The sequence below is a fragment of the Erinaceus europaeus genome, chromosome 12 (genome assembly GCF_950295315.1).
Source record: "Erinaceus europaeus chromosome 12, mEriEur2.1, whole genome shotgun sequence".
NCBI classification, from domain to species: domain Eukaryota; kingdom Metazoa; phylum Chordata; class Mammalia; order Eulipotyphla; family Erinaceidae; genus Erinaceus; species Erinaceus europaeus.
The window spans coordinates 47,990,142-48,005,401 of NC_080173.1; the positions used below are offsets into that span (position 1 = coordinate 47,990,142).

The following is a 15,260-nucleotide window of genomic DNA, read 5'->3' on the forward strand; positions in this document are numbered from 1 at the left end:
GTTGACACAAAGCCACCTGTGTCAGTGCCTGCTGGTCCTCGGGACTCCAGGCATGCGAGTCAGATTCCTGCCACCCATACTGAGTCACCACTGACTCCTTTCTATGTTTTCTCTAGTCACTACACCCCTAGAGCTGGGTGGAAACTCCAGGCTAGTTGAGTGGACCTCAACCTGCACAGTCTGGAGTTGGGAGGGAGTCAGACGGCACCTGGAGTGATGAAATCTTTTGGGGAACGCAGTCAGCAGTAGGGAGGACCCCGCCTTCTTTGGGTGCATATAAAGGCTCCTGGAGTTCAAGGCAGCACTAGCATCCTCTCAGCCCGAGCACCTTTCTCTTCTCTCTGCCAACTTGCTCACCTCCCTCCTGGGCACCATGACCACCTGCAGTCGCCAGTTCACCTCCTCTAGCTCCATGAAGGGCTCCTGTGGCATTGGCGGTGGTTCCAGCCGCATGTCTTCCATCCTGGCTGGAGGGTCCTGCCGGGCCCCCAGTGCCTATGGGGGCATGTCTGTCTCCTCCTCCCGCTACTCCTCTGGAGGTGTCTGCGGGATGGGAGGCGGCTATGGTGGTGGCTTCAGCAGCAGCAGCTTTGGTGGAGGACTGGGTAGTGGTTTTGGTGGTGGCTTTGGTGGTGGCTTTGGTGGTGGCTTGGGTAGTGGCTTTGGTGGTGGCTTGGGTGGTGGTGATGGGCTCCTGGTGGGCAGCGAGAAGGTGACCATGCAGAACCTCAACGACCGCCTGGCCTCCTACCTGGACAAGGTGCGTGCCCTGGAGGAGGCCAACGCCGACCTGGAGGTAAAGATCCGCGACTGGTACCAGAAGCAGCGACCTGCTGAGACCAAGGACTACAGCCCCTACTTCCGGACCATTGAGGATCTGAAGAACAAGGTGTGTGGGCTGGGTATGTGTCTCTGGTTGAGGAGTGGAGGGGCCATGCTTACAGTGGACCTTTGGAAAACAGGGAGCCTTGTTCTCTTGCCAGGCTTTTCACCACACTCTCAGCTTCTGTTAGCCTTGGTCTCAGGATGATATGATGAAGGACATGGAGCGCATCCCTACATTCCCTGAGCTGGGTGGAGATGGCTGACTCCAGGCTGACTAGTAGAGTGTAGGCTCTGACCTGTCAGTCAGGTGACTCCCAAGTTTGAGGAGATTTCTTTTTTCCTCTCTGTTTTTCATCCACAAGTGTGGGTTATTCCCCTTATTAAACTTTATTTATTTACTAATAAGAGAAAAACAGAGAGATGGAGAGAGGGAGGGAGGGAAAGAGGAAGGAGAGAGAGAGAGAGAGAGAGAGAGAGAGAGAGAGAGAGAGAGAGAGTGAGAACCAGAGCATCACTCTGGTTTCCAGGGACTGAACTTGAGCTCTCATCTTGCGAGTCCAGTGCTTTATTCACTGTGCCATTTCCTGGACCAATTATTTATTTATTTATTTATTTATCTATTTATTTATCTATTTATTTATCTATTTATTTATTTATTTATGATGTTAGGATCTTGTACATGCACAATTATGTCTTTCAGACCAAGCTTTTGATTCTTTTCTTCCTTCCTTCCTTCCTTTCTTTCTTTCTTTTTTTTTTTTTTAAGATTATTTATTTATTTATTAGAAAGATAGGAGGAGAGAAAGAACCAGAAATCACTCTGGTACATATGCTGCTGGGGATCGAACTCAGGACCTCATGCTTGAGAGTCCAGTACCTTAGCCACTAAGGTACCTCCTGGACCACCAAATTTTTGACTCTTTAATAAAAAATTTAAATAAGGAGAGAGAGAAAGGCAGAGTTCTAACAGCACAGCTCCAGCATCCATGGAGCTTCCCCTGTTGTGGTGCTCCTGTGTGGTGTCAGGGGCTTAAGCCCCCAGTGCTTCTTACATAACAATGTAGGTACTTTACCTGGTGAGCTACTTCAAGCTTCTGAGATTTTTCCCCCCTTAAGTAATTCTGAGATTTTTCCCCCATGTCTCCTGCAGATCATTGCAGCCACGATTGAGAATGCTCAGCCCATCCTCCAGATAGACAACGCCAGACTGGCAGCAGATGACTTCAGGACCAAGTAAGCAGCCCCTGTGGTGGGCTGAGGCTGGGAGAGGGCTGTGGGCCTGTCTCTCCTAGAAAACTAGCAGAGCTTGAGCCTTGGAGCCTCAGGGATGGAGCCTGAGTCTGTGATCTGTACCCTGCCAGGTACGAGCATGAGCTGGCCCTGCGCCAGAGTGTGGAGGCCGACATCAACGGCCTGCGCAGGGTGCTGGACGAGCTGACCCTGGCCAGGACGGACCTGGAGATGCAGGTCGAGGGACTGAAGGAGGAGCTGGCCTACATGAAGAAGAACCATGAGGAGGTGGGGTTGTGACTAGTGTTGGCAGAGGGAAGCAGCCCAGTGGGGCTGTAGGTGTAGTGGGGAGTAGTGTGTGTGCGGGTGTCCCTGAGCTGACTCTCTTTCTCAATCTACTTCTTAGGAGATGCTTGCCCTGCGGGGTCAGACTGGTGGAGATGTCAGTGTGGAGATGGACGCCGCCCCTGGCAGGGACCTGAGCCGCATCCTGAACGAGATGCGTGACCAGTATGAGCAGATGGCGGAGAAGAACCGCAGGGATGCAGAAGCCTGGTTCCAGAGCAAGGTGGAGTATGGGGTCCTGGCACCCCTGCACCAGGTCCCAGCTGGGGACTGAGTGCCTGGTAAGCACAGCCTCATCTTTTGCCTTTTCTGTCCCATCTCAGACAGAGGAGCTGAACAAAGAAGTGGCCTCTAACAGCCAGCTGGTGCAGAGCAGCCGCAGTGAGGTGACTGAGCTCCGGAGGGTGATCCAGGGCCTGGAGATTGAGCTGCAGTCCCAGATCAGCATGGTAAGAAGGACCCAGTCCAGCTCCAGCTCCCAACTCACCAGTCATCCCTTTGGCACTACCACCACACAATTTCACTGGGGAGAAATTAAGACCTAGAATGATGGGATACAATGTCTTCATGTTGTCTGTTACATCAGCAGATCAGCTGGGATCTAAATCCAATGCACCTCTCAGGAAACATGCCTGGAAACTGGAGGGAGAGAATAGGTCCCTTCCACCAACTCTTAAAAAAAAATTTTTTTTCTCTCTCTCCTACTCACAGAAAACATCTCTGGAGGGCAGCCTGGAGGAGACCAAAGGCCGCTACTGCATGCAGCTGTCCCAGATCCAGGGGCTGATTGGCAGTGTGGAGGAGCAGCTGGCGCAGCTGCGCTGTGAGATGGAGCAGCAGAGCCAAGAGTACCAGATCCTGCTGGACGTGAAGTGCCGTCTGGAGCAGGAGATCGCCACGTACCGCCGCCTGCTGGAGGGCGAGGACGCCCAGTGAGTGGGGGCCCTCAGTCCTGTCCTAGAGCAGAGCCTTGAGCCACTCCTGCTTCTAACACATGTAACCACTCTGCCTGTTCTCCCCACAGCCTCTCTTCCTCCCAGCACTCATCTGGCCAGTCCTACTCCTCCCATGAAGGTAAAACTCCTGAGGGTCCCGAGCACTCCAGCTTCTCTGTTGTTCCCATGGGTGGGGACTCCTCTCCCGAGAGCCTCTTCTTGTTATATGGCACCTGCTTAGCGCCCCAAGCCCTTTTCATTTCATGTTTTTCTCTTCCACAGTCTTCTCTTCCTCCTCCTCCACCACTGGACGCCAGACTCGGCCCATCCTCAAGGAGCAGGGATCCTCCAGTTTCAGCCAGAGCCAGAATTCCAAGCACTGACCGGCCTCTTTCTCAGTCTCCTGCCCACCTGCCGGCCTCCCTCCCTGAAGGCCTGAGTCAGGCCTCTGCTCTCCCAGCACAGTCCGAAGCTGTCTCCCTGCTCTCTCCCCTGGTGGTGGGCTAATAAAACTGATTTTCTGGTTGATGCAAACCTGTCTGGTCTCTGTTCCTGAACTGATGGGGTGGAGGTGGGCTGGTTGAAGGTATCTCTTGGGTAACCTCATAGTGGAGGGATGCAGGCTATGGAGCAAAGCTTAGGAGGGTGTTTCTAGAAGACCACTATGCTGTCATTGGAATGGAGGATGGCAGAGTTGTGTTGAATGAAAGAAGAGCTTTTGGTCTTGGGACTGGCATCCATGGTTAGAACTGAACTTTTTTGTTTCTTCTTCAAAAAGATTTATTTCATTGATTGTATGAGAGACAGAGGTTATTCCATTTGAGCCTGGGAGAGAATGAAAGAGAAGCCAGAGGATAATCTCGTATATGTGGTTCTGGGTATAAAACCAGACCCTCAGGCATACAAATCCAATGCTCTATCATTTGAGCTATTTCCTCAGGCAAAGAACTAAACTCTTCTGCTAGCTTTCTTGTCATCATCAGACCCTCCTCTCTCTCATTCCCCTCAGTTGATGAGTTCCCTGGTGGGTAGGAGACAGCTGGGTACAGTCCTTGACTGTTCATTTCTTCTATCCTATTTCTACCCACTTCCTAACAGGAATGTGGTTGGGATTAGGATTCCTCTGCTTAAGCACCTGTGATGTTTCCTTTCCCCTCCAGGGCCCGGTTCTGCAATCCTAGCCTGCTCTGGGGCCTCTCCCCTGCTTTCTCACCCTGCCCTGTGAGTCAACCATACCTGGATAATTGCAGAGTCCAATACTTCTCATTTGCCTTTCATATTTAAAACTTGCAATAAAACATCAAAGTGATGCACGCATAACATAATAGTGTTTATTATGAAAAGGAGCCGTTCCCAGGCTGGGTTCCAGTCTTCCAGCCTCATCTCCCAATCCCAAACTTAACTGTTCTTTTTAGTATTTGCCTCCTTATTTGGCATGACAGGTTTATATCACCATTTCTTGATTTTTTTTTTATTTTTTAGGTTTAGTTTTCAATTGCTTGATTTTCTACTATCAAGGATACAGATTTAGCTCTTTTATACAGTGCTACTCCTCTTCTTCCTACCTTCTCTGTACTTATATTTTCATCAGATGAGTGTTCATAGTCATGCCCAGTTAAATGTTATTCATGACCAAATAACACTTAATTCTGTATCACCTTTCTTTGGAACAGATATATCTTTTCTGGTGCGCTTAAATATTTTATATACCTATCAAGAACTCATTGCAGGAAGTAGAAATTCCCTACTGTGTTAAAATACCGTATTTCATCAACTTACCTGGAAGATGACTCTCCAGGGCCCTCAACCCTGTCCCAGTGAACTCCAGGTATTTTCTGTGCTTGCTACAATCTTGGGGTTCCCCTTCATCATCATCATCCTGGGTATCTCCTCTGTCTATGCTGCACCTCTAGTTCCGATGACCCCCATTTCATTTTTAATTTAATTAATTTAATTTTGCCAGAGCACTGCTCAGCTTCGACTTACGGTGGTGTCAGGGACTGAACTCTGAATCTCAACACAAAAGTCTTTTAAAAATATTTTATTAGAGCAGAAGCAAGGGAGATAGCATGATGGTTGTGCAAAAATATTTTATTTATTTACTTACTTATTGGATAGAGACAGAGAGAAATTGAAATGGAAGGGGGAGACAGAGAGGAAGAGAGAGAGAGAGAGAAGGATACTTGTAGCCCTGCTTCACCACTTGTGACAGTTCCCCACTGAAGGTGGGGATACAGGGCCTTGAAGCCAGGTCCTTGCACATGGTAACATGTGTGCTGAACCAAGCGCACCACCACCTTGCCACCACAAAAGTCTCTAGGCATAACTATTATGCTGTCTCCCAGGCCACCTCCTTCATTTTAGTGACGCAATCTTTTGGGAGTTTCCTGAGGAAGGAAACTTGTCCAAATTGTCCATCCCCACAAGAGATCTTTTCATGTGGAAATGCACGCCATTCCATTCAGAGGCATTTTCTTGAAAATTTATTTGATGACTTTTCTCCTATTCATTTTCTCTCTTTCTGGGCTCTTACTGTATTTTCCAACTAACTTTCCTTTGTTTCCCTGGCTATCTGTAAATTTACCAATCTTTATTGTATATTTTTATTCTTTAGAATTAAGAACGTAAATCTAAATGTAAATCCAATACTTTACAGCTCTGAATTTAAAACATTAAATTAAATTAATTTATTAATTTATTAACTCTATTTCTGGACAGAGCCAGGGAGTAATTGAAAGGGAAGGGGAAGAAGAAGAGGGAGAGAGGGATACACCTGGAGCACTCCTTCACCACTAGTGAAATCTCTCTGCAGGTGGGGACTGGGGCCTTGAACCAGGGTTCTTGTTTATGGTAATGAATACACTCAACTGGTTGTGCCACCATCTGGCTCCAGCTCCAGATTTTTTAAAAAACAGTCTCTTATTCTTGTTTCAAGATGTAATAGTTTTCTCTTGTCAAAGTGAACCTATTAGTCATGTTTTTAAAAAAATTTCTTTATTGGGGGATTAATGGTTTACAGTTGACAGTAAAATATAATAGTTTGTACATGTATAACATTGCCCAGTTTTCTACATAACAATTCATCCCCTACTAGGTTCTCCTTTGACATCATGATCCAGGACCTGGACTCCCATCCCCCAGAGTCTTTTACTTTGGTGCAATACACCAACTCCAGCCCAAGTTCTGTTTAGTGTTTTCCCTTCTGATCTTGCTTTTCACTTATCTATGGGTGAGATCATCACATATTCATCCTTTTGTTTCTGACTTGTCTCACTTAACATGATTTCTTCAAATCAGTCATGCTTTAACAGTTCTTCTATTTGTGTCATCATCTTAGCTTCCTCTCTTAATGTCTCTATTTTTCTATATGCCTTGGCTTTATCTTTCATGTTAGATACTTTCCTCAAACGTCTAGTGGTCCTTAATTGTCTGCTAATATTCTCCAGTAAGTACTAAGAAATGGACTGGTATGTGTACAGCAAGGGAATTTTCTTATCTTAGCCTGGCAGAGAATATGTTGTTTTGTTGGGGGACCTCAAATGTCAGTACCTTTAGGCTTTATCTCATGGGTAATATTTTCCTTAGATAGGTTGCCTCTGATAGTCTGACTAGTGTCTAAAAGATTGCCAGCTTTCGGGGAGTTATACAGAAGAAGGGAGCCTCTGTCTCAATTAATATAACTTATTTTAGTTTTTACTACATTCTTAACTGTGTTTGGTGTCTCAGGTTTCAGAATTCCTCTGGGGAAATTCTCCAGCATGAACTTCTAGTTTTTTCTTGAAGTAAATGCTGACACTTGGAGGGGTAGGGGAAGAGAGGAGCTATGGGAATGTTCTTGCTTTTTACATAGACTTCTTACTTACTTACTTAATTAATTTATATTTTTACCAGAGCTACTACACAGGTCTGGCCTATGGCAGTGTGGGGGACTGAACCTGAGACTTCAGAATCTCAGGCATGAAAGTATTTTGCATAGCCATTATGCTATTCCCCCAACCTACACAGACTTGATTCATATATTTTTTCTTCTTCTTGCCCATCTCATTTTCAGAGGGACCTGATGCTTCCCATTCCATGTTCTGATAAAAGAATCTTGCCTTCTTCCTGGGAAAGTGTTTCCCTTCATTTTCCACAACATGAAGGTTTGTTATTAAGCTTCTCTTCTGCTGTCTTTATTAATAAGGGTTTTTACCCATTTATAGTACTTTTGTTGATGTTTACGAGATAGAGAAAAATCATATGTTCACCTTAAAATCTTTTAATTATATTTAAAAAATTAATTAATTAATTTTTTGCCTCCAGGGTTATTGCTGGGGCTTGGTGCCTGCACTATGAACCCACTGATCCTGGAAGCCACCCCCCCCCCCATTTTGTTACCCTTGTTGTTATTGCATAGGATAGAGAGAAATTGAAAGAGGAGGGAAGACAGAGAAGGAGAGAGAAAGATAGACAATTGCAGACCTGCTTCACCACTTGTGAAGTGAACCCCCTGCAGGTGGGCAGCCAGGGACTCGAGCTGGGATCCTTATGCCAGTCCTTGTGCTTCGCACCACATGTGTTTAACTCACTGTACTACCGTCTGGCCCCCTACCTTAAAATCTTTTATCTGCTTTGCATAGCAAAGATCTTGCATAGCAAGATCTTTTCCATTTCTCAAGGCTGCTAAGCCGGAGTCATCACTCTATAATGCAGTCATTTTTGGTTGCTCAGCAAACACCCCCCCTTTTCTGGTTAATTACATTACCCTCAGAGCCAGAGGAGAAGCTTATGATTCAGACTGAATCCCAAATCTCAATACCTTAAACTTACTGCTTATAATATTTTGGTGGTTTTCAATATACCCACTATGACACACACACACACACACACACACACACACACACACACACACACACACACATTTTTCCCCTTTTTTGTTGATAGAGGTGAAAGGCAGAGAAAGAGAGAGAGGAAGGAAGGAGGAGAAATACCTGTAACATTGCTCCATTGCTTGTGAAGGTTTCCCCTCTGGTAGTGAGTGGGGGTTTGAACCTGGGTCCTCAAGCATGGCCATGTGTGTAATCTACCAGGTGTGCCACCAACTGTTTTTTCTTTTGCTTATATCAGAGCACTGTTCACCCTGGCTTATGGTGATCCAACTTGGGTCTCTGGAGTTTCAGGCAAGAAAGTGTTTTGCATAACCATTATGCGATCTCCCTAGCCTTATATGAGTAAGTTTTATATATACTAAATGTCTGTACTATTTTGCAATAAGTTTTTACTAATATAGTAGGAGTAATTTCCTGTATTATTAAAAGTGTTATATTTAAACAATTTTTCTTTTTTCTTTTTTCCCCTTTATTGGGGGATTAATGTTTTACATTCGACGGTAAATACAATAGTTTTTACATGTGTTATACATTTTTATACTGTTCCCAGTCCTTTTTTTTTTTTTTGGCTACTATTCAAAGCAATGCAACAGTAAACATCTTTATGCATAAAGCACATATATTTTCATTATTCACTTAGGCTAGATTCCCAGAATTATAATGACAAGATAAGATTATACATATCTCAAGGATCTTGATTGCCAAAATTTATTTAAAGAAAAGTATGTTTACATATTTTGTCAGCAGGGAATGGGAGTGTTTATTTCAAGCAATCCCACCAACTTGGAGTATTATCATTTACAAATTTCTCTTCTAATGAGTAGAGGGCTCTGAACCCCAATTCCACTAGGACCTGAATTGTCTGTCACCAGGAATCTTGTTTTTATACCATTACTGAAAGGGAAGTGAAACTGGATAGCATCAGAGGAAGCCAGGCACTGTTTCTCTTATCTGAGAGAGAAGAGGAAAAAAGGAAGTTCACTCGGAAGTAATAATAGGTGTAGGTGTGACACAGAAAGGAAGTGAAGGCAGGATTGTAGAAAGAAATGGGGAAATATAGATACAGGCATACAGAAATAAAGTTAACACATTTGTAATCCTGGGAGAACTACTGCAGTGTCCAATAAAGGTGATGGGGATGTAGAACTCTGGTGGTGGGAATGGTTTGGAACTATACTCCTATTATCTTATGATTTTATTTTATTTATTTATTTTTTTATCTTATGATTTTATAAATCAATATTAAGTCACTAATAAAAGTTTAATAATAAATTAAATAAATAACAAAGTAAAGATAAAGATAAAAATCCCTTCTTCTGTAAATTGATTCATCTGTCCCTTTTATAGTTGAGGTTATTTTTTTCCACCAGAGTTACCACTGGATCTCAGTGATTACATGACAAATCCACTGCTCCTGGCGACTATTTGTTCTTTTCCTCATTTTATTTGATATGATAGAGAGAAATTGAAAGAGGAAGAGGAAATAGAGAGGGAGAGAGAGAGACCCAAAGCACTATTTCACTGCTCATTAAGTAAGCTTCCTTCTGCAGGTGGGGACAGGAGCTTGCACCTGGATCCTTGTGTATGGTCACATGTGGGCTCAACCAGGTGCACCACTGCTCAGCCCCTAAATGGACACACACACACACACACACACACACACACACACACACACACACACACTAGCTCAAGGTTATTAAAGACTTTTGAGAGGCAGGGAGTATGAGTCTGGAGTTATTCAGGAAGGAGATGTCAGACAGGTACGGGGGTGGCATGTAACAAACCTGTCATAGTGAGGGCATGTCCTTCATGAATAGACTTTTGGGAAACTCCATTTGACAGACAGGAAAACAGAGGTCCTAACTCATCAAGGAAAAAACAATTAAGGTTTTCCAGCTAGTTGGTACAACTCGTGAGAGCTGTATCCTTTGGAATCAATACTCAAGCTCCATTTATAGAAGGCCACTACTGAAGCAGAAGAATGTGTCCCCTTCATTAAAAAAACAGTCTTCTTGTCCAGAAATGCCTAGACATCTGAATTTATCAAGCTAAGATTCAAGCCCCAAATCAGACTGTACTTTGTTCTTGCCTGACTTTTCCCACTTGCTAAGATCTGGGTACCTGCTGAGCATTCTTGGATGTTCCTTGTGATGTGTCTACTAGGAACACACCCTTAACATTACTTATGCTTGAGTTAGTGTTGAAGTTTGTGAAATACTGTCCTACATAGTTGCATAAAGTGCTAAAACAAAGGTTAGCATGAGGATTAATTACAGCCCATAAAGTGCATCTGCTGATGTAAATGAATTAGTGGTAAGCTCATAAGGTTTTGCTTTCTTTGGGCCCATTGTCTCTAAGAGCTATAAAAAGTGCAGCCTCCCTCCTGGTGTCTGAGAGAAGTGATTTCTTCTGTTTGCCTTTCCATTTCTGTGGCTTGTTGTCTGAGCTCTGCTGACAGCTCTCTGAAACAGAAGCTTGATTGAAGCTTTTTGTTTTGATTATTTATGACAAACAGCACTCATCATGGAAAGGACGTTCAATTCTGATTTGTGAGTTAAGTCATGGGTTTGGAGTGGAAGCTTTTGCTCTTTCTGGTCTCCATGGAACCATCTCAGATATAGGTTTCTTGGGGACAAAGCCACATGCTTTTTGTCAGATTGGTATTAAGTTGTCATTGAGGCTAGTGTAGACCAGCTGCCATGTATAAGAAAATAAATATCTTCTTGAGCCAGGGAGAGATGGACCCCCATTTGTAAGAGCTGAAGCTGGGTTGAGGAGACAGCATAATTGTTATGCAAATTACTTTCATGCATGAGGCTCTGAAGTCCCAGGTTTAATCCCAGCATCACCCTAAATCAGAACTGAACAGTCAGCTGAGGTAAAGAACAAACACTTCATCACAGACCCCTGCAAGCGTCAACCCGGCTTTGACCTAGCACTTATGATTGGGCCCTCCTCAATCGCTATCGAACAGGTCATGGCCGGTGTGCCGCTATGTTCCATCGCTGGGGAGACAGAGATGACCCGAACTGCCCCTGGGGCTACAGACAGACTATGACCCACATAGTCAACCACTGCCACCTCTCCAGATTCAAAGGAGGTCTCGAAACTTTACATCAGGCTCAACCTGACGCTGTTGACTGGCTACGGAAGAAGGGCAAACGCTAGAAGAAGAACTGAACAGTGCTCTGATCTCACTCTGTATCTTTCTCTCTGTATGTCTCTCATTAAAATAAGTGAAATAAAGGGCTGGGTGGTGGCGCACCTGGCTGAGCGCACCATTACAATGCTCAAGGACCCAGTTTTGAGCCTCCGGTCCCCACCTGCAGGGGGAAAGCTTTGCAAGTGATGAAGCAGTGCTGTGAGTGTCTCTCTGTCTTTTCCCCTCTCTATCACCCCCTTCCCTCTTGATTTCTGGCTGTCTCTATCCAATAAGTAAAGATAAAAAATAAATTAAATATTAAAAAAAAGTTGAGGTACCAAGCAAATGGGTCTCTTTATTTGTCTCTTCTCCTGATGTGCTGTGGGGTCATGGCCATGGGGAAATATAGTTCTGTACAGGAGCGCTAAAGGAATTTGAGCAGTCCAAGTGCTATAAAGGCAATGAAAATGGATACTTAGGGATGTCTACTACTCTTTTTTTTTTAAAAAAAATTTGTTTATTTATTCCCTTTTGTTGCCCTTTTTTATTGTTTTAGTTATTTTTGTTGGTGTCATCATTGTTGGATAGGACAGAGAGAAATGGAGAGAGGACGGGAAGACAGAGAGGGGCAGAGAAAGATAGACACCTATAGACACCAGACGCACCACCAAAGTTCTTTTTTCTTTATTTTTTCAAGTACTTTTTCCCCTCTTTATTGGGGGATTAATGCTTTACATTTGACAGCAAATACAGCAGTTTGTATATGCATAACATTTCTCAGTTTTCCACATAACAATACAACCCCCACTGCGTCCTATGTCATCCTTTTCCAGGACCTGTATTCTCCCCACCCACCCACCCCAGAGTCTTTTACTTTGGTGCAATACACCAACTCCAGTTCAGGTTCTACTTGTGTTTTCTCTTCTGATCTTGTTTTTCAACTTCTGCTTGAGAGTGAGATCATCCCATATTCATCCTTCTCTTTCTGACTTATTTCACTTAACACGATTTCTTCAAGCTCCATCCAAGGTGGGCTGAAAAAGGTTAAATCAGAATTTTTAATAGCTGAGTAGTATTCCATTAAGTATATATAACACAACTTGTTCAGCCACTTGTCTGTTGGTGGACACCTGGGTTGCTTCCAGGTTTTGGCTATTACAAATTGTGCTGCTATGAACATAGGTATACACAAATCTTTTTGGATGGGTGTGTTGGGTTCCTTAGGATATATCCCCAGGAGAGGAACTGTAGGATCATAGGGTAGGTCCACTTTTAGTTTTCTGAGAGTTCTCCAGACTTCTCTCCACAGAGGCTGGACCAATTTACATTCTCACTAGCAGTGCAGGAGGGTTCCTTTTTTTTTTCTTTCTAAAATCTTTATTGGGAGTTAATTATGGCTTATAGGATTACAGGTTGTAGTTCACCTCCCACCCACCTCCAATTTCCTGTACCCCACCTTTTAGAATCGGCAGATCAGCTGACATGAGGAAATGATCTGCATGTTTCCTTTTTATTTATTTATTTAAATTTATTTCTTTATTGGGGAATTAATGTTTTACATTCAACAGTAAATACAATAGTTTGTACATGCATAACATTCCCCAGTTTCCAGTTTAACAATACAACCCCCACTATGTCATTTATCATCCTTCATGGACCTGTATTCTCCCCACCCACCCACCCCAGAGTTTTTTACTTTGGTGCGATATGCCAATTACATTTCAGTTTCTACTTGTGTTTTTGTTTCTGATCTTATTTGTCAACTTCTGCCTGAGAGTGAGATCATCCCATATTCATCCTTCTGTTTCTGACTTATTTCACTCAACATGAATTTTTCAAGGTCCATCCAAGATCGGCTGAAAACGGTGAAGTCACCATTTTTTACAGCTGAGTAGTATTCCATTGTGTATATATACCACAACTTGCTCAGCCACTCATCTGTTGTTGGACACCTGGGTTGCCTCCAGGTTTTGGCTATTACAAATTGTGCTGCCAAGAACATATGAGTACACAGATCTTTTAGGATGGATGTGTTGGGTTCCTTAGGATATATCCCCAGGAGGAGAATTGCAGGGTCATAGGGTAGGTCCATTTCTAGCCTTCTGAGAGTTCTCCAGACTGTTCTCCACAGAGGCTAGACCAATTGACATTCCCACCAGCAGTGTAGGAGGGTTCCTTTGACCCCACACCCTCTCCAGCATTTTCTGCTGTTACCTTTTCTGATGTATGACATTCTCACAGGAGTGAAGTGATATCTCATTGTTGTCTTGATTTGCATTTCTCTGACAATCAGAGACTTGGAGCATTTTTTCCTGTGTTTCTCGGCCTTTTGGATCTCTTCTGTGGTGAATATTCTGTCAGTGTCCTCCCCCCATTTTTGGATGGGGTTATTTGTTGTCTTGTTGTTGAGTCTGGCAAGCTCTTTATATATGTTGGTTATTAAACTCTTATCTGATGTATGGCATGGAAAGATCTTCTCCCACTCTGTGAGGGGTCTCTTGGTTTGGGTAGTGGTTTCTTGTGTTGTGAAGAAGCTTTTTAATTTGATGTAGTCCCATAGATTTATACTTGTCTTCTTTGTAATTGGATTCGTTTTGCTGAAAATGTCTTTAAAATTTATGCGGAAAAGAGTTCTGCCAATGTTTTCCTCTAAGTATCTGATAGTTTGTGGTCTAACATCCAAGTCCTTGATCCACTTGGAATTTACTTTTATATTTGGTGAAATACAGTGATTCAATTTCATTCTTCTGCATGTTTCAACCCATTGTTTCCAACACCATTTGTTGAAGACACTCTGCTTTCCCCATTGAATAGTCTGGGCTCCTTTGTCAAAGATTAGATGTCCATAGGTGTGGGGCCTCATTTCTGGGCTCTCAATTCTATTCCACTGGTCAGTGTGTCTATTCATGTTCCAGTACCAAGCAGTTTTGATGACAATGGCCCTATAATACAGTTTGAAATCTGGGAGTGTGATGCCTCCGGTTCTGTTCTTTTTTCTCAAGATTGTTTTGGCAATTCTAGGTCTTTTCTGGTTCCAGATAAACATTTGTAGCATTTTTTCTATTCTCCTAAAAAATGTGCTTGGGATCTTGATGGGGATAGCATTAAATTTGTAGTTGGCTCTGGGTAATATATTCATTTTGATGATGTTAATTCTTCCAACCCATGAACATGGAATATCTTTCCACTTCTTTGTGTCTTTTTCAATTTCTTTGAGTAGTGACTCATAATTTTCAGTATACAAGTCTTTCAATTCTTTGGTTAGATTTACTCCTAGATATTTTATTGTTTTTGTTGCTATAGTAAAAGGAATTGAGTTCTGGATTTCAATTTCTTCTAACTTAGTGTTTGCATAGAGGAATGCCACTGACTTTTGAATGTTAATTTTTTTTTTTTAAATATTTATTTTATTTATTTATTCCCTTTTGTTGCCCTTGTTGTTTTATTGTTGTAGTTATTATTGTTGTTGTCGTTGTTGGATAGGACAGAGAGAAATGGAGAGAGGAGGGGAAGACAGAGAGGAGGAGAGAAAGATAGACACCTGCAGACCTGCTTCACCGCCTGTGAAGCGACTCCCCTGCAGGTGGGGAGCCGGGGTTTGAACCGGGATCCTTATGCTGGTCCTTGTGCTTTGCGCCACCTGCGCTTAACCCGCTGTGCTACAGCCCGACTCCCCCTGAATGTTAATTTTATAGCCTGACACCTTACTGTATTGCCTGATGATTTCCAAAAGCTTCTTGCTGGATTCCTTAGGTTTTTCTATGTATAATATCATGTCATCTGTAAATAGGGAGAGTTTGACATCTTCTCTTTGAATCTGTATGCCTTTAATTCCTTGCTCCTGCCTGATTGCTATGGCAAGAACTTCCAACACTATGTTGAATAGTAATGGTGATAGTGGGCAGCCCTGTCTAG

At 43.4% G+C, this 15,260-nt stretch overlaps 1 protein-coding gene across 1 annotated transcript; it reads left to right on the forward strand.

Moving 5' to 3' along the window:
• Positions 1-300: 300 nt before the first annotated feature.
• Positions 301-3,869, forward strand: KRT16 (keratin 16). The gene is made up of 8 exons (XM_060203507.1): positions 301-889; positions 1,976-2,058; positions 2,187-2,343; positions 2,462-2,623; positions 2,724-2,849; positions 3,112-3,332; positions 3,425-3,474; positions 3,618-3,869. The coding sequence occupies exons 1-8, from the start codon at positions 374-376 to the stop codon at positions 3,716-3,718; spliced, it is 1,416 nt and encodes a 471-aa protein (XP_060059490.1). The 5' UTR covers positions 301-373; the 3' UTR covers positions 3,719-3,869.
• The last annotated feature ends 11,391 nt before the right edge of the window (positions 3,870-15,260 follow it).

Excerpts from the sequence above, each read along its gene's own strand:
- KRT16 (XM_060203507.1), top strand. The coding sequence starts at position 374 with ATGACCACCTGCAGTCGCCAGTTCACCTCCTCTAGCTCCATGAAGGGC. Across the intron at positions 2,624-2,723 it reads AAGCCTGGTTCCAGAGCAAG|ACAGAGGAGCTGAACAAAGA; the intron begins GTGGAGTATGGG and ends GTCCCATCTCAG. Across the intron at positions 3,333-3,424 it reads CTGGAGGGCGAGGACGCCCA|CCTCTCTTCCTCCCAGCACT; the intron begins GTGAGTGGGGGC and ends TTCTCCCCACAG.